This window comes from Phytophthora ramorum, assembly GCF_020800215.1.
Source record: "Phytophthora ramorum isolate Pr-102 chromosome Unknown Phyram_PR-102_s0003, whole genome shotgun sequence".
NCBI classification, from domain to species: Eukaryota; Oomycota; class Peronosporomycetes; order Peronosporales; family Peronosporaceae; genus Phytophthora; species Phytophthora ramorum.
Genome location: NW_027150649.1, coordinates 5290381 through 5309146, shown reverse-complemented (window position 1 = coordinate 5309146; position 18766 = coordinate 5290381). Strand labels below are relative to the sequence as shown.

At 52.5% G+C, this 18766-nt stretch overlaps 6 protein-coding genes across 6 annotated transcripts; 2 read left to right on the top strand and 4 right to left on the bottom strand.

Moving 5' to 3' along the window:
- Positions 1–3512: 3512 nt before the first annotated feature.
- KRP23_4691 (GMP reductase) lies at positions 3513–4169 on the bottom strand (the record flags this gene model as incomplete). Its single annotated transcript, XM_067889680.1, has 1 exon — positions 3513–4169. The coding sequence occupies one exon, from the start codon at positions 4167–4169 to the stop codon at positions 3513–3515; it is 657 nt and encodes a 218-aa protein (XP_067748819.1).
- Positions 4170–11848: 7679 nt separating this feature from the next.
- KRP23_4690 (Calreticulin) lies at positions 11849–13129 on the top strand (the record flags this gene model as incomplete). The annotated part of the gene is made up of 1 exon (XM_067889679.1): positions 11849–13129. The coding sequence occupies one exon, from the start codon at positions 11849–11851 to the stop codon at positions 13127–13129; it is 1281 nt and encodes a 426-aa protein (XP_067748818.1).
- A 266-nt stretch (positions 13130–13395) lies between these two features.
- On the bottom strand, positions 13396–14159 carry KRP23_4689 (Palmitoyltransferase app; the record flags this gene model as incomplete). Its single annotated transcript, XM_067889678.1, has 3 exons — positions 13396–13533; positions 13602–13669; positions 13742–14159. 3 exons carry the CDS (start codon positions 14157–14159, stop codon positions 13396–13398), a joined length of 624 nt encoding a protein of 207 aa, XP_067748817.1.
- Positions 14160–14865: 706 nt separating this feature from the next.
- KRP23_4688 (Dihydrolipoyl dehydrogenase, mitochondrial) lies at positions 14866–16365 on the top strand (the record flags this gene model as incomplete). Its single annotated transcript, XM_067889677.1, has 1 exon — positions 14866–16365. One exon carries the CDS (start codon positions 14866–14868, stop codon positions 16363–16365), a length of 1500 nt encoding a protein of 499 aa, XP_067748816.1.
- A 424-nt stretch (positions 16366–16789) lies between these two features.
- Positions 16790–17479, bottom strand: KRP23_4687 (60S ribosomal protein L10a-1; the record flags this gene model as incomplete). The annotated part of the gene is made up of 1 exon (XM_067889676.1): positions 16790–17479. One exon carries the CDS (start codon positions 17477–17479, stop codon positions 16790–16792), a length of 690 nt encoding a protein of 229 aa, XP_067748815.1.
- A 210-nt stretch (positions 17480–17689) lies between these two features.
- KRP23_4686 (uncharacterized protein) lies at positions 17690–18370 on the bottom strand (the record flags this gene model as incomplete). Its single annotated transcript, XM_067889675.1, has 1 exon — positions 17690–18370. One exon carries the CDS (start codon positions 18368–18370, stop codon positions 17690–17692), a length of 681 nt encoding a protein of 226 aa, XP_067748814.1.
- Between the last annotated feature and the right edge of the window lie 396 nt (positions 18371–18766).

Genomic DNA, 18766 nt, shown 5'->3' with positions numbered 1-18766 from the left:
AACTTGTACCGTCCAGCGCTGGCAAGAGCTCTAGTGTACTGGTTTGCGATCTGTTCGGCCACGAAGTGCGACGTGAAGTGAAGGACGTTTAACATCTCCTCTTCGAAGTTGCTGTTCACGAACTGTCCAATCCTTGCCACCCGATAACCATACTCATTCTCCATGCGGCGATCATACGCAACAAGGGTCTTCACGCACCCAGCCATGCTCGAGGACCCGTCGACAGCATCCTTCAGCTTCCCAAAGAAATTCTCCAACCTGTTGTTGGTATGGTTCCTAAGGTGCGGGAGTTTGGCCCGATGGTATAGCACCCAGCGTTCCTGCGACGAATCCCAATTCTTCTCAAAGTAAGCGAAGAAATCTTGCAATCCAACGCGATCGCAAATGCCGTGGAAGGAGTCATGCGAAATCTTGTATTTGTCTGCGCTGTCTGCGTAGACCATAGCGTGGACAGCCGCATCTACCTGACTTGCGTCATCTGCCGATATCTTGCAAAATTCAGGCTTCACCCTCTTTTCCTTGAGGTATTTGATCACGCGAAAGTGACAAATTAACACGCGCGCCCTGGGAAAGTTCGATTCCAGCACCTTGATTTCGTTGAGGTCCTTGTCAACGACGATCACGCGAAGCCGGTCAATACGTGTTGGATGGAGGCACTTCAAGTGGACCAGTGCGAACTACATGTACCAGTCTCGATTGGGCTCCAACAGAGACTGCTGGACCACTGCGCCCTCCCCAAATTCGTTCATTGTCATGATGGTGGGCAACTGGTACTTGTATTTGTTACAAAGCATAATATATCATGGGACAATACATGATTAATCATGGAAAAAACATGGACATAAAATGTAATGGGGCCACGCTGGCCTACACCGTTGCCGAGCAAAAGAACTTGTGAAAGGGGGAGACCCATTGTTCTTCGGTGTGGTTCACACTGGTCACCTTAAGTACGAGTACGTACTTCACACGAGTTGGTGTTTGGCACTCGGCAGCACGTTAAGTACGATGGTGTATATCACACTAGGTACGGAGTCGGACTTACCGTAGCGGATCAAATGGGGGCCACCCATTTGGAAGATCGTCAGTTTAGACAGGAGTTCAGTATGCAGATAGTTTACAGTAGTTAGAACCTTACAAGTGAGATTAATACAGACAGTTTAACTCTAACCTGGAAGTTCGCAAGTCGTTTGGTACTCGGTACCCGGAAACGACTGGAAGGCAAGCTTACAACAGAGACGCCAGGCGTCTGTTGTGGTTAGCGCGTTAACGCTTCCTCTAAGGCTAAGGTGCGTGTGACCCCCGTCACATAAAATCACACTCACCGATTTGTCTTGTGGCTGCAATTCACAAACAACAGCTCGCTGAAGCGACTGTAGATGCGCCTCATATGCGATGACGCTAGCGAAATCACACCCGTTTCTTCACCAGCAGTCTCAGCCACCGCGGAAACGTTCTCAGAGTCAGCCGCAGCAAACGCAGCAAGCTCTCGAGCGGTAGCGTCGTAGTCGTCCACCGTGGCGACCGAAGAAGTGTGCCCCCACACCATGTTATCCACCTCCACTTGGATTACGTTCTGGTAATGCTCGAGGAGGTAGTCGTAGATCTTCTACCGCTTGGCCCCTATCGCCAGCATCCCTTCAACCTGTGCAGCAACCAAATGGTTGTCCACACCCCGAGAAGAAGGGTAAGTGGCGTAGCTGGACGGAGACAGCTTGTGGTTGTGGACGAAGAAACCGTTCTTAACTTGCAGCTCCCCCCGGGCCACTTTCCACTGAACCACAAATCGAAATGGACAGTCCGTCAGCCGGATGTGCTGTCTAGGGCGGCTGCCGGTATCGCGAGACTTGCGCTTCTTCCAGCCGTGTGTACAGATGTACACACGATTGTGCCCTCAGGCACCAACTGCGATTCATCTCCACCTTTCTTGGTCTTCGACAGCCGCTTGTTTCGCTCGGCACGAGACATCGTCTCTCGCACGGGCAGAACTTGAATGGTGCTCTCGCGATATATCGCAAAGTAGGAAAGCCAAGCTTCCCAGCTCGTGTGCCAGACAGTTGGCGGTTCGACTGCGACTTCCACTTTGCTGTGACCATGGAGAGCGTTACTGTCGGACTGGCTTGCTTCTTGCTCACTGGATGCGTCACCAGCCGTGTCTGAACGCTCGCGGTCGCCCCGGCCTCCGCCTCTGCGAGTTTCTGCTACATCAGCCGTCTCATTCATCGTGTCCTCAGCCGTCTCAGCCGTCTCATCCATCGCGTCCTCATCCGAAGACGCTTCAGTGTCCTCACGGGGGTGAGTCCACGATACGCCAGGACCCTGCCGTGGTCAGGGACGCGCCGCCGATCTTCCTCCAGCACTACCGCTTCCTGAGCCCATGACTGCTGCTGCATCCTCAGCGCCTTGCATCTTCGGGGAAAGCCAAAATGAGGGCTCTCGCTCGCTCGAAAATATCCGAATCGGAAATATGTGAATCGCCGAGCCGGAAAGATAAAATACATTCCAATCACGGCCAAATCCTGTTCTCAAATCATGCGATATTCCAGGATTATAATTATGGCCTCCAACGGTTCCGTTTTTTTTTTTTTTTTTTTTTTTGGGGGGGGGGTGGTAGGTAGTATTGTTCTCAAGCAAGAGGCAAAAGCTCAAAGCGCTACATCACACAAGAATGCAAGCAAGGGAGAGGAAGACATGACTTGCCGCTAGTGCGGGAAGTTCTTCATTAGAAGAAGTGCCAGTTACCATCACATGGCGGCAAAACATCCCAAGTCGTGGTGGATCGCTGCATCCCGTTTGATGCATTTAATGATCACCACTCCGTTTGCTTGAGAGATTGAAAGTGTACATGCACATATATTGGTAATTCAAAACGCTTTTCCTAAACTCAGCACTTGTTGAATTCTCAATGTCCTGAAGTGTGTCGAGAAGCAGTGCGTATTGACTCAAATGAATGTCGTACGCTGCATAACAAAAGTCAGCATTGACGACACCATGCGTCAGGCTTGTTGTATACGACACAGTTCAATAGTAAGCTCGTACCTTGTTTATATTCTTCAGTTTGCTGGCACCCACGTAAGTGCGTGCGGAGGTACGCCGCCCAGATCTCTGTGTATGCGAAAGCTACAGCGCCACGATACGGAACAGTTACGCTCTTGCCTTCAGACGCACGGTACTCGACCACACCGCCATTGTATTTCTTCGTGGCCCCCGATGAGCTCATGCCATAGAACCACTTGAACCACTTCTGGCAATGGTACCACGTGATCAAGGATCGTGTCACCGATCCAGCCCCCCAGCAGTTGTAGCTCTATCAGCTACTGTAAAACATGGCCTCTTACTTGCTTCTCGGCAAATAAAAGCTGGTTGCACCATTATGCACTGAGCCAATTCATGCATCCAACTACGGTCAGCATGGATAATAGCCATTCCTACGATAGCTTGCTCCAAATAGGATAAGAATGAGGCTCTGCTCGTGTCCCGTCATCACCATCGTGTCCACAAAGTCCACCAGGCTGTTAACACGGCTGTACACTGTACAGTACATGCATTTGCATACTGTTCATCTCGATCTTGTCACAGCCGCTCTCGCCGTGGGCCACAAACATTCTCCCGAGCATGACAAATTCCGCCCCAGCACCGAAGGCTTTGGCCATGTCACCCCAACACGTGTAGCCTTCATTAAAGAAAAGGTGGCCGTTGAGAACATGAGCAGCATCAGCGCACTCGAGCACCGCAGATAGCTGCGGATACTCCATGCCCGTCTGCATGCGGGCTGTGCACACCGAACCTGAGCCGATGCCGACCATGATGATGTCGGCCCCCGACATCAGTAGCTGCTCCACCATCTCGCCCGTCACAATATTGCCAGCAATGATTGCGTGCTCGCGGAAGGCTGAGCGCAAACTGCGCCCAGCCTGCACAAAGTGCTCCGAGTAGTCGTTGGTCACGTCCAGACAAATAAGTGGTTGTCCGCGTGGCTCTTGAGGATGACCGTAATCTTCTGCAGCTTCGTTGTCGTCGTGGGCAGCACGGCCAGCTTGCTTGTTGGCGATGATGGCCCTTTCGGAGGGCGTGTAGTGCTTTTGAACGCAGGCGGTGAACTGGAACTGGGCCCCTCCATCTCGAACGTGCCGATCGTATCCATGTTGGCAGCGACCACGGGCTGCAGACATCAAGTTAGAGAGGGAGAAGTGGATACATTTTGCAGGTGGGCATCACGCACCACGCCGTGTGACGAAGGTCGTGTTTCCTGTCGTTGGTGTATACGTCTGGGACTATACAGCGCAGTTCGGTATATAACCGTTAGTGTATACTTGAGTGTATACTGTTTAGTCTAACGGAGGAGGGTTGACGAAGTGGGACTGTAACGAAGGTCGTATTTCCTGTCGTTGGTGTATACGTCTGGGACTATACAGCGCAGTTCGGTATATAACCGTTAGTGTATACTTGAGTGTATACTGTTTAGTCTAACGGAGGAGGGTTGGCACCTTCGAGGTTTCCCTCCTCAATCCCAAAGTTGCTCAGTGGGAAACACAGCGTTCTTTGTGTAGTCTTCCTGCTTCTAAGGCTATTCCTCGTGCCGACACCAGCCTGCGCATCGTGCCAGGTTATGAGCCCAAATAGCTTTGAGGCTTTACGAATACTCGTCGAGCTTCGTGGAGTGATTTGAGTGCAGAAATGTCGAATGGGAAAACCCCGGTTGCATCTAGTGGTGTGGATGTGGCATCGTCGTCTGGAGGTGGCGTGTTGTCTTCCGCCGGTGTGTTGTCGAATACTGGAGTGAGTGGGAGCTCCTCAGCCATATCTTCTTCCGGATTGAGTTCTGTAGCCGTGTCGTTTTCTGGATTGAGCGAATCTATTGGAGGGTCTAATGTGGTGGGAAGTTTCACACTCCAGGGAGCTACTGGAAGTGGTGCTGCGCATACGTCTTCGAGTGGTGTAGCTCCTGTGGGTAGTCTGGTGGCTTCCAACCCAACCTTATTGACAACACCTTTGACAACGACCTCGGTGTGGCCGACGATTCCATCGTTGGGATCAACGGCATTTACACATCCAATGCCGCACCCTGGTGCACTTGAACATCCACAAGTGCTGCCGTTGCAGTTTACTGGCGGTGGATTTGGACTGAAGTTGGATAACAAACCTCCAGTTGTGTATGGAAGTTTTGATCTTTATGGAGACATTCCTGAGGCGATTGAATGTTTGGCGCGTTGTTGAGGATGCGGATATTGCCCGTGCTAGTATGACAGACGCTGAGTTTGCATTGATGGATAGCATGGCTCGAGGTGCTATTGTGCATGGAGTTCCAACTGCAGATGCCGAGCTTATCTGTCATGAGTTGAGCGCACAGACAATGTGGACTAGCTTTGTGAACAAGCAAACCAAGCGAGAGTACGCGAATTACATTTTCGCTAGGCAACGATTGTATGCGAACAAGTATACTTCTGAGCGGAAAATGAACGACTGGCTTCTCGAGATGGAGCATCAACGTAATGAATTGCTACATTACAAGAAGGTGATTTCGGACGAAGCGTTTGCAGAAATTATCTTGAGTAACGTATTCCAGACTCATCGGGAAGTTGTGCGTCAATTCTCCAAGCACAACGACGTTCTGGCTACCCCTGGATCTCAACGCTCAGCACCATCGTCTGCTCAAGTGATGAATGCACTTCGAGCGGAGTCTGATCTTGATGATCGGATTGATGATGAATCTTCACATGGTCAGAATATCTTCTCCGCGCAGTGTGGCTCTGGCAGCCAACATGGGAAGCAGCAGAGCAAGGTCAAGACACGTGGTCGAGGTAGATACAAAGTCAAATATATCCCGAACAAGAACCATAGTGGATCTGGAGGAAAGCAAGGCGGGAAGAAAAGTGATAGTGAAGACACTCGGAAATGCTGGAATTGTGGTCAGGTCGGTCACATTCGGGCTAAGTGTCCAAATGGCAATGGTGAGTCAGAATCACAACTTCCGGAGCGTAAGAGGTGGCAAAATAAGAACAACTCTGGAGGAAGTGGTGATAATAATGGAGGAAATTCAAGACATGTTGACATGTCGTCACGACAACATCCTGGCTCAGAGACTATCGTTAATCAGAATGTGTTGAACAATGAGGTTGAATGGATACTGGATTCTGCTAGTGATTGCCACGTATGTACCAACAAAGATTTGCTTTCACATCAACATCAAGATGATGGTCCTGTGGTGTTTGACTGGCAAGGCAAACCATCACAGAACAGAGGACTGGTTGGTGATGTAAATATTCGAGTGAAAAATGAAAACGAGCCGCGTACGGATGTGTCGCTTTGCCTCCCGACCGTTTTGTACACGCCGACAGGAACAAGTAATTTACTGAGCCTGGACAAGCTCGAAAAGGACGGATGGAATTTTGTCAAGCTGATAAAGCAGAATGTAGCGTGGCTCCGAAATGGGCGTCAGCTTCTGAAGTTGCAGAAATTGCGTGGACGTTATCGACTGCAGTCAACTGCGATCCCTGCGTATCAAGTTGAGGCAATGACGCAAGAAGGACATCACGATGAAGGTACGCTTGTGCGCTGGCACCTGCGCTTTGGTCATCTTAATTATGGAGCACTTCAGAAAATGGTTCGACACGGAACTGTTGATGGTCTAGAGTTGACGGACAATGTTAGTGCCCCTCATGAACGATGTTGGACATGCGTGCAGTCTCGCATGAAACGAATGTCCTACAAGAATATGAAAACAACTAGATCAACCGTTCCTTCCCAGAAGCTCATGTTTGACATGTGCTACATCGGAGTGTCCACCTACAATGAATACAGTCACTTCCAATTGGTACAATATGAAGCTTCAAGATATCTATGGGGATTTCTCCTGAAGAGAAAGCAAGAAGCATGTGATGTTATGCAGAAGCATGTGACTTGGTTGCTTGCACAAAAACACAACATTGAAGTATTTGGGTCGGACCAAGGACGCGAATTAGTCAACAACAAGTTCAAGACGTTTCTCAATGATCATGGGATCACTTTGATTACGACAAATGCGTACAGCCCCGAGGAAAATGGGCTCGTAGAGCATATGAATGGACTTGTAATGTCTCGTGTGCGAAGTTTGTTAACTTCGGTTGACATGCCTAAGCCTTTGTGGGGAGAAGCGTTCACGTTTTCGGTGGAAGTATTGAATGTGAGTCCTAGTTGTGATTTAGCTGGTGAAACACCATATACTCGTCGCTTTGGTGAGCGGCCTGATGTCTCCAACCTACGTACGTGGGGTTGTTTGGTCTTTGCCTTCACGCAGAAGATTCTGAGAAAGAACAAGCTGGAAAACCCTGGTAAGCCGGGTTTGTTCCTGGGGTATGCAAAGAATTCAATTAGCTATCGGGTTTTGGACTTGAAGTCGGGAGCTGAGGACTGTTGAATTTGCTGAAGATTGGACAGTGGAGAGCAGCTTGGTGGAGAAGCTCCTGCTCAATAGATATGCGCACAGCTAACACAATCTTCCAGCGAAGATACCTTACATTCGTTTAGGTAATCTATCATCATCGAGTCCTGCATTGGTTCTTTGGAGTACTGAGAATGGTGAACATCGCAATAAACGGTCTCGTAGTGGGGATTTCCGAGAACTCCAAGTGAATCCAGTGGTAGATACTCCAACCGTATTGAGTGGCGGCTGGGTCTACTAATAACGGAGTGTTGAGTGTGAATCCGACGAGTGGAGCTCGGGCTCGTGCTCGGTCGTCGCTTGCGAGCGGACCCCGGGACTGAATGAGGCTGGGGATCGACTGAATGCTGATGGAGGAGGCGATGTAGAAGGTGGAGAGGATCTGTCTAACCGTAGTGACTCTGCCCTGATAGGAAGCTGTCTAACCGCAGCGGGAAGCCTTCAGAAACGTCGCTAGCTCTCAGTGGTTCGGAAGATTAGTGCATAAATTCAGGTTGGAGTGAGTCGGATGTCGAGACTACTGATGCTGTAATTGCAAATGGGTTTCCGATGGAGGACATTTCCCTCTCAGTGAGGAGAGATAGAGAAGAGGAAGAGGAAGCGACAATTGGTCCTAGTGCATCGGTTCGAAGACCGACTCGTATTAGACGACCGAATATACGACTGTCTGATTATGAGTTGGGAATTCCAGCAAGTCTTGTCATTCAAGCAGTGAATGAAATGCTGGAACCAACGTCTGTGGCAGACGCTTTGAGTGCTCCTGACGCAAGGAAATGGATCGAAGCCTCGAGACTGAGTATAAAGAGCTTATGCGAAACCATGTGTGGGAGTTGGTGGAGCGTCCAGTCGGTGTGAAAGTTCTGAAGAATAAATGGGTGTTTGTCCGGAAGAGGAACGCTAATGGCGAGGTGTGTAGATACCGCACACGGATCACTATCAAGGGATGCCAACAAGAATTTGGTATCAACTTCTGGGAAACATACGCTCCAGTTGCAAAAGCTGAATCTGTGAGATTTATTCTTCTGCTAGCTCTATATCTTGGTTTACTTTGTCGTCAAGTGGACTTTGTCACTGAATTCCTGAATGGACCTTTGGATGGAGTGGACATATACTTGGTGCAACCAGATTATTTCGATGATGGGACAGACCGTTTTTGCAAGCTGTTGCAAACTCTTTATGGATTGAGGCAAGTGCCGCGGATCTGGTACAAGATGCTGGATGAGTATCTTAGGAAGTGTGGCTTCAAGCGTACCAAGATGGACGCAGGCGTATATGTAAGAACAGTGGGAGCAAACAAGATATTTGTGACTGTGTACGTCGACGATGTTTTGATTGTTGGAATTGAACCTGACTTCGAGATGGTGATAACCGAGCTGAGAAGCAAGTTCAAGATTAAGGACTTGGGGAATGTAAAACATTTGCTCGGCATGGAAATCACGTACATTCCAGGATCTATGCTGTCAAATTCACAGAAAGGGTATTGTGAGAAGGTGTTGGTGCGGTCTAGGATGGACAAGAGCAAACCTGTACACACGCCCCAAGTGAAGGGTAATTTCCCAATGCCTGGCAATCCTGAAATTGAACCGGTATGTGTCAATGTAAACTCGGACATGGATTATCGGCAAATTGTAGGATCGGTACAATATCTAGTGCAGTGCACACGCCCAGATATTGCGAACGCGGTGAGGACTTTAGGAAAATGTCTGAACTGCTTCACTCGTGAGCATCATGTGCTTGCTAAGAGGGTGCTGCGCTACTTGCGTGGTACTACTGACTACGGATTTGTGTGGACGAGATCTGAGACGCCGGAGTTGCAAGTTGTGGGGTACACTAATGCATGGAGACCTCCAAAGAAAGAAGTACAGATTCAGGCGAATGCAGACGCCGATCTTTGAAATGAAAAAGATGATCGTCGGTCTGTTACCGGATTTGTATTGCAATTGGAAGGGTGTACTTATGCGTATTCGAGCCACAAGCAGCGACTCATTACGGACGATACGTGCTGTTCGGAATATGTGGCAGCGTCAGAGTGTTCAACAATGATTATTTGGACACATAATCTTTGCAAAGAGCTTGGGTTGCGCCGCCAGCAAACGATTCTGTACGAAGACAATCAAGCGGCAATTGCGGTCATCAAAGCAGATACAGGAGACTACAAAGTGAAAGGAATCGACCTCAAGTATCACAAGATACGTGATTACTGGGAGCGCAATGAATTTGCTTTGGAGTACTGTCCTTCCGAGGACATGCTGGCAGACATTTTGACCAAAGCTCTCGGCCCAACACAGTTTGAAAGACTACGGCAGCTTTTGAACGTTGTGCCTGTGCCATGTATTGAAGAAGTTGATACCAAGACAGGCAAGAGGCCACGGACAGATTGTCAAGACAAGCAAGCATAGCAACGACAGTCCCACGAAGTGGGACTGTAACGAAGGTCGTATTTCCTGTCGTTGGTGTATACGTCTGGGACTATACAGCGCAGTTCGGTATATAACCGTTAGTGTATACTTGAGTGTATACTGTTTAGTCTAACGGAGGAGGGTTGGCACCTTCGAGGTTTCCCTCCTCAATCCCAAAGTTGCTCAGTGGGAAACACAGCGTTCTTTGTGTAGTCTTCCTGCTTCTAAGGCTATTCCTCGTGCCGACACCAGCCTGCGCATCGTGCCACGCCGGACCACGTGCGCTTCGAGTTGAGGAAGCAGAACTCGCGCTACATGTCCACGTGCAAGCGGCTCTTGAGCATGCTGCGCTTGGGGCGGATGAGAATTCATGTACTTGGGAGAGCAGGACGAGGACGAAACGATGTACCCCCCCCCCCCCCCCCCCCGGGAGAGCACGGCGAGGGCATTGTTTATGTGTAGGATGTGGTTCAACGTGCGCGACCTTGTTCAGCAGATGCTCATGAGTGAAGTCAACGAAGGTATTGCTATGGTGCGTGAGGGCCGTGGTGTGCTACCACATCGTGCTGCGCGACATCAAGCCCGTGTACAAGAAGAAGAAGTTCGGCATGGAGCTGTGCGAGCTGCTGCTGTCCGTGTTCGACGCGCGCGACTAGACTGCTGCTGTTGCTGCACTGTGGTGATAGTGGTGCGCCGCTGTGCGAGCTGCTGCTGTCCGTGTTCGACGCGCGCGACTAGACTGCTGCTGTTGCTGCACTGTGGTGATAGTGGTGCGCCGCTGTGCGTACTCAAGTGGTAGCTGGAGATTGCGTGGGGGTAGTTGCTAGCGCTCGTTCCGAGTTTCTATTGAAATGAACACTCTGTATGAAGTTAAATACAGTATATTTTATTTTATTCCTATTTACCTATTCTCTAGAACCGTGCCCGGTGTTCTGAGGCAAAAGAGGAAGTGAGCTCGTCTTTGGACTTCGTCCTCGACAGCCATACTCTTCAGCCTCTTGTCGTCATCGCACTATTGGTGGCAGGGAGCTCTCTGCCAGCTCACAGATGGAGATCTGAACTTCCTCTTGTACTTGTTATCAATTATGTTTAACACTTAAAGAGGTTTCTGTTTCATTTGTATTATCTCTTTTGGTAGCCAGGCGATGCTGGCTACCATCCAGCGAGTAGATTGCGCACAGCGCGACTCCCCATTCAACAGTTTCATCAGTGGACTTTATAAAAGTTGGTGTTTGCCTCGTCACGGCGTCTGCAGCTCTGTGACGGGGCACACAGCACCTTGCACAGAGGAAGTGCTAGAGAGCGTAAGCTCTCGGTGAACAACAAGTTCACGGTTCCCGGTCTAAGGGAACCGACTACGACTTAGACGGTAGGTTTAAAGACTGAATATATTTATAGGTGAGTCAAGCTTGATCCTTACAAACTCTAAGTCAACTATAGTAAAAGCTAAACAAGTGCCCAATGGTTGGCTCACCGCCAACCGGCACCACGTACCATGGGCACAAAAGAGAGACATCCCGTCACTCTTTATGTAACCCATTGGGTACACGTCGGTGTACCCTGTTACAAGGTAGATGGAAAATGGTAAAGTTAAAATAAAAAACACTTAGTGCTGACCAAAAGGATAGCCCACCCTATATTTTCCCGCATAACTCGGTCAATTTTTCGGGTTTGGTGCCCAAATTCGAACCATTTTAACGTGTGTGCTCAATGCGTTGATTCTGCCAATCAAATTTGAGTAGAATCCATGCATACAAGTCCTAGAAAACGAGGCTGGTCAACACACTAATTTTGACTTAGTTTGACTATGGATAAGTTATGTGTACCACATATCATCTAGCGGGACGCAATATAGGGTGGGCTATCCTTTTGGCCAGCACTGTATGTCCAGCGTCCACGTGGCTTCGAACGTCAGCTCGCACTTTAGCCGGTGCCGAACGTACACGTGGCGATCCGACCTGCGATCCTGAAGACAGTCATTCGAGAATTTGCGCTGCTTCAAGCAAGAGCCTCCCGACCCTCAATCTTCAAGATGCTGACTAAGCTCGTCGTAGCGCTGGCTGCTGTGGCCGCCACCGTGGCCCAGGCCGAGACCATCTTCCGCGAGACGTTCGACGATGCCGACTGGGAGGGCCGCTGGGTGGCGTCCACGTGGAAGCCCTCGTCCGAGGTGGGCAAGTTCGAGCAGGCTGCCGGCAAGTACTTCACGCAGGAGGGCGACCAGGGCATCAAGACGAGCGAGGACGCGCGCTTCTACGCGCTGTCGGCCAAGTTCGACAAGCCGCTGGACAACAAGGGCAGGGACCTCTTCCTGTCGTACCTGGTGCAACACGAGCAGAAACTGGACTGCGGCGGCGCGTACATCAAGCTGCTGCCCGCGGACGTGGATCAGGCCAACTTCGGCGGTGACTCGCCGTACGCCGTCATGTTCGGCCCGGACATTTGCGGTAGCACCAAGAAGACGCACGCCATCCTCAATTACGCGCGCCCTGGGGAGGACGCCGTGAACATGGACCACAAGGACACGATCCGCACCGAGTCCGACACGGACGCCCACCTGTATTCGTTCGTTCTCAAGCAGGACAACACATACGAGGTCAAGATCGACGGCAAGAGCGTCAAGGAGGGTGAGCTTGTCAAGGGCTGGCCGTTCCAGCCCGAGAAGCAGGTCCAGGACCCGAACGAGTCCAAGCCCAAGGACTGGGTCGACGCCAAGCAGATGGCCGACCCGGAGGACAAGAAACCCGCCGGCTGGGATGACACCCCCAAGACCATCCCGGACCCGGACGCCGAGAAGCCCGAGGACTGGGACGATGAGGACGATGGCGAGTGGGAACCGGCCATGATCGAGAACCCCGAGTACAAGGGCGAGTGGAAGCCCAAGATGGTCGACAACCCGGACTACAAGGGCGAGTGGGTGCACCCGCTCATCGACAACCCGGACTTTTTCGAGGACGATTCTATGTACAACATCGCCAAGAATGTGGGCGCCATCGGCTTTGAGCTCTGGCAGGTCAAGAGCGGCACCCTGTTTGACGACATTCTCGTCACGGACAGCGAGGAGGAATTCAACGCCCACGAGGAGGCTGTGCTGGCCAAGACGGAGGCCATGCAGGAGAAGAAGAAGCAGATCCAGGACGAGGAGAAGGCCAAGAAGGAGGCTGAGGCCAAGGCCAAGGAGGCTGAGAAGGAAGACGAGACCGAGGAGGCTGACGAGGAGGAAGACGAGGAAGAGTCCAAGGAGGACGCTGTCGAAGAGGTGGAGGAGGCTGACGAGGAGGTCGAGGAGAAGGCCGAGAAGGACGAGCTGTAAGTGCCGTCGTAACCTTCTACTTACTTTTTAATTCTTTTGTTTCGCTAGCGCGAGCAACAAATACACGTAGAGTTGGTCAACAGTGAATGGTCCACCGTGTGTTGTTGTCCTGTGTTTTCAAGCTATCCAGAATTCGTGTGCGATGGCTTCGTGCTCGCTTGGTGACCTGATAATGCATGCAGGCACGATCTTGTTGACCTGTTCGTGGTTGTTATGCTCTTAATTCAGTTTCGAGCATGCAACAAGCGCGATTCATCTTGGCAACTTCAGCGCGCAACGAATGTGACGAGGCAGACAGCAGCGATGAGCATGCAGTGCAGCGAGATGAAGGTCAGAAACACGTAGAACCACTTAATCGTGCGCTCTCCGACGCATTTGCCCGTCCACGGACAGTGGTGGTCCAGCTACAACAACCACCACATGTCAATCAGCCCCACATCCTCCTACAAGTCCTCTCACTAGCAACACCAACCTCTCTGACGCAGACGCCACAGTCAGAACAATGCGCTGCTTTCAGCGGCCGCCGGACCTCGCATTGTGCTGATAAAACAACACAAGACATCAACATTAGCACTGAAAATGACAGGAACAATGCCAGGCCCCAAGTCGCACCACAAATGATGCCCGTCTCGATGTCTCCTTGCAATTGGTTCGACACTTGGAGGTCGTGGAAGACGACGCCTGGATCGCTGCACGCCACCATGGTGAAGGACGCAGTCGTGAGGCAGATGGACACGAGCAGCGCCACCTTAAGACCGAGTAGCAGGTCGTGCGCGAAGAAGAACAACGCGGGTCCCATGGCCAGGCAGTACGTGACCAGCATGCAGCCCCAGTGCGGCCCGACGTGGCACGTGGCCGGGAAGTAGCCATAGTTCTCCGAGAGCGAGCATAGCACGCGCGTACGGCCGTAGCGCACACAGCAGAGGCCCGACGAAGTCATCCTGTACCTGCCAGTGGGCTCTGCTTCTTCCGTCAGGAGCACGTCGTCGCCCTGGCGCGCCGAGAGCGACAGCTCGGCGTCCGCGGGCATAGCCTATTGTGATGCGGAAAACTGAATGTGCTGCGATTGGTAGAAATGCGTTTTACGTGGTCCACGTGACGTAGGTGTGCGAGAGGACTGCCGGAAAAAGTGCGCGCACCTTGCAGCGTACTAATTGGTTTGGCGCACCGATAGCTGCATTGAAGGTGCTCCACCATGGAGCGTTCCTCCATTATTGCGCGCGGGTGCCCATCGTTCAAGCACATTGGAGCAGGAGTGCGTATTTATCCATTTTCCCTTTGCACTCGCCGATCTGCATCCTATCAAGGCGTCGACGCTTGAGTCAATCAGTACATCTGGATGTACTGATATAAAACATTATAATTACCGAAACGTTGACATTATCCAAAATCTCGAATTTTTGCCCACTTTCCGATTTTGCTGTATTAATTGGCTCGGAAATTTTGAAGTGGGCAACTTATCCTATAGTATAGGATAAGTTGCCCACTTTGCGACTTTCCGAGCCATTTAAACAGCAACGTCGAGGATCGGACTTTCCGTGCAGGACTGTTCACAAAGACCCGATATTGTCATTTAATCACTGCAACTTCCGTCTTCCAAGCGTCATGTCGCATCCAGCAATTCGGCAAAGTGCGATTTGTGCCCCAAGCAGCATTTTGTACCGGAAGGCCAGGAGAGCCGATCATTTCCGCATCCGCCCCCGCACCCAACAACCTCAGGAAAGTAACAGGTCAAAATGCTCCGTAATCTGGGCTCGCTCTCTCGCCGCTCTTCGGCGCTGCGCTCGGCGTCTCCCCTGACGGCGCGCGCCTTCTCCTCCGCCTCGTCGGACTACGACGTGGTGGTGATTGGCGGCGGCCCGGGCGGCTACGTGGCCGCCATCAAGGCCGCGCAGCTGGGCTTCAAAACGGCGTGCGTCGAGTCCCGCGGCAAGCTGGGTGGCACGTGCCTAAACGTGGGCTGCATCCCGTCGAAGGCGCTGCTGCACTCGACGCACCTGCTGCACACGGCGCAGCATGACTTCAAGAGCTACGGCATCGACGCGCCTGGCGTCACGGCCAACTTCCCGCAGATGATGAAGGCCAAGGAGAAAGCTGTGACGACGCTCACGGGCGGCATCGAGAGCCTCTTCAAGAAGAACAAGGTAACGTACATCAAGGGCTACGGCAAGGTCTCGGCTCAGGGCGAGGTGTCGGTCGCACTCAACGACAACAAGGGCAACGAGACGGTCAAAGCCAAGAACATCATCATTGCCACCGGTTCGGAGGTCACCCCGCTGCCGCCTGTGCCCGTGGACAATGCCGCTGGCAAGATCATCGACTCGACGGGCGCCCTGGCGCTCACCCGCGTGCCTGAGCACCTGGTGGTTGTCGGTGCCGGCGTCATTGGACTGGAGCTCGGCTCCGTGTACAAGCGCCTCGGGTCTAAGGTCACGGTGGTGGAGTTCCAGGACGCTGCGTGCCCCGGCATGGACAAGGAGGCCGTCAAGGAGTTTACCAAGCTGCTGAAGAAGCAAGGCCTGGACTTCAAGTTCGGCACCAAGGTGACGGCCTCGGAGGTGAACGGCGACGTGGTGAAGCTCACGACTGAGGCTGCCAAGGGAGGCAACGCCGCGACCATTGAGTGCGACACGGTGCTGGTGGCCACAGGCCGTCGCGCCTTCACGGCCGGCCTGGGACTGGAGCAGATGGGCATCCAGACCGACAAGCTCGGCCGCATTGAGGTGGACGACGCCTTCCGCACGCAGGTGCCCGGCATCTTCGCCATCGGCGACGTGATCAAGGGCGCCATGCTTGCGCACAAGGCCGAGGAGGAAGGCATTGCCTGCGTCGAGAACATCGCCGGCAAGCACGGCCACGTCAACTACGGTGCCATCCCCGGTGTGATCTACACGTTCCCGGAGTTCGCTTCGGTCGGCAAGACGGAGGAGGAGCTCAAGGCCGAGGGCATTGAGTACAACGTCGGCAAGTTCCCCATGATGGCCAACAGCCGTGCTCGCACGGTGGCCGAGGCCGACGGTCTGGTCAAGGTGCTGGCGGACAAGAAGACGGACAAGATGCTTGGCGTGCACATCATCGCCAGCAACGCCGGTGAGATGATTTCCGAGGGTGTGATTGCCCTCGAGTACGGCGCTTCCAGCGAGGACATTGCGCGCACGTGCCACGCCCACCCCACGCTGAGCGAGGCGTTCAAGGAGGCGTGTCTTGGCGCTTTCGACAAGCCCATCAACTTCTAAGCAGTCAACGGCTACTGCCTCGTAGAGTGAAAATGCAATGAAGAGCGGGCATTTAGGCTGAAGTGCAGACCAAGTAACTAGCGCTAGCGCGCACCCGATATGCGTGCGGCAGCGTGCCTATCGCGTATGCAGTGGTTATATACGCGGCTCTTGTGCATCTTCATCTTGTTGTTCCCGGACATACGCTCGCTGAGTCTTAGCGGTGCGTGCCTAGCTACTGTCGTGTGGTTACCCAACAAACACCGGTCACAGCAGCAAAAAGAAAATGCAACATGAAGCAAAAAGACAACAGTTTGACTAATAACGAATCCCTTCAAATTGTTATCAGTAGATGTCGAAGTAGCTTCCATAGCGCTTGTAACAGCGCAATGGTGAGACGTTTTGGTGCTTGCGAGGAGCTCACAAACCCACGAGTAGCAGCAGCCTAAAAGAAGATCTGCACCGGGGGGCCCATGGTGGACTTGAGGTACAGCACCTTGATGTTCTGCCAGTTCTTCTTCAGCAGCGAGGCCAGGAAGTTGGCAGCCAGCTGGGTGTTCACCACGATCTGCTGCTTGTCGAGGCCCACGTGGCCAATGGCGACGTTCAGGCACATGACCTTCTTCATCTGGAACTTGATGGTGGCGCGCACCTGGTCAGCCTTCTCCGTGAGCGAATCGTTGGCAGTCACCAGGGTGGGGAACTTGCCGGCCTTGTTAAGTCCGGGACCCAACAGACGCGGGATCTGCTTGATGAGCGTGTCCGAGGCCAGGAAGGCGTCGTACTTCTTGGCGAACTTCTTGATGACCTTCTTGTTCTTGTTGAACTTCTTGAGGTCGTCCACCGTCATGTACTCGAAGCCCTCCTTCTCGGCCATCTCGCAGTGGATGGCGTTACCGAGCACGCAAATCTTCATGTTGGGGCGGGGCACGGTCGGCAGCTTGAACGTGCCGCTGAAACGTTTGTCTTTTTGCGGGTCGTAGTTCTTGAGCGCGATCTGCAGCTCGATGGTCTCGTTGAAGTTGCGCTTCTTGCCCTTCACCTCATCGCCGTTCAGGGTAACGGTCTCGCCGGCCGAGAAGGCCAGGATGTCGTCCACGGCCTGCGACAGCAGGTCACTGTTCAACTTGCTCATACTTCCTTAGTCGGGCGCTGCTTCGACGATTCAAAGGGAGAATGACCGGCTGAGTCGACGGACGCGAGGGGAGCCCAGCTTTGGTTGGCTGGCGGCAAAGCGGGCCCCCGATTGGTTGAAATAAGGGTGTGAGTGGTACATTGTACCAAACGGGCCGGGTTGTAAAACCCGGGTTTTGACATTGTATTACAAACATTGTATTTACAAAATTTAACGCACGGCGCCTCCGGCTTGGACGTACGTTGCGAGCAGTAGACCGAAGAGACTCCACACTACCACCGTGGAAAGGACGGCGTAGCTCACTGCAAAAACACTGCAGTTCTCAGCCTCGCACACTTCTGGGAAAACGGGACTCATGGCGCAATAGCGGTCCTTCTTCTTCTTCTCCCGCAACTCCTGCTTGGCCAGTTTCTCTTTGACAGCCCACGTGGTCACCGCAGCTTGGATCTTGTGCATCTCCCTGCATTGGATCTCTTCCTCCTCGATAGACGATTGGCGAGACAGACTCGTCATGAGCAGGTCGTCATCCTCAGCGTCGTCGAACATGTCTCCGTCGTCTTCTTCGTCGCTCACGGCTTCCACGTCGTCCACGCCGTCCAGCACGTCGGGCGAGCCGGGGTCGGCGTACTCGAGCTCCAGATCGGGGGACCCGATAGGCGACAGGAACTGCAGATCCTCCTGCTCGTCAGCGTTATCCGCCTCGTCGAAAATTGCGAGCGACTTGCGGCGTCTCGAGTTCCGCGGGGGGCAGCCCACGCGCGTGTGTTTGAGCTCCAGGTGCGCGCCCAAGCAGGCCTTGCACACCACGTCCATACAGTGCTTGCACTTCTTCTTGGACCCAAACACCTTGAACTTCTTGCCGCACTCGTCGCACGCGCTAGGGGAGCCCATGGTCGGTCAGCGGCGCTTCTTTCGCTTCTCACTCGTGTTGACTACCGTACTGACTACCATGCTGGACGTTTGGTCAAAGTTGGATTTTCAACCCCATTCCCCATGTCAGAGGGTACAACAAAGGCAGAAATCCGATACTGTTCTCGTGTGATGAACTGGCTGCGCTTCACTTTTCTTCGGGGAATAATGGGTTAATGCAAATCTGACTTTCGTCCCTGCAGCTCTATCCGAAAGGAGCATAAGCCACCTTCATCGGTCGTAGTGCATGTTGCCGCGATCACACTGTGTGTGAACTTAGCGTTAATCAACAAGAAGGGCTCGGTTTGGTGCGTTGGGTGCCAGCGTTTTCACCAGTCAACCAGCAATCAAGGGCCTCGGCGATATTTTTTTCGTTTG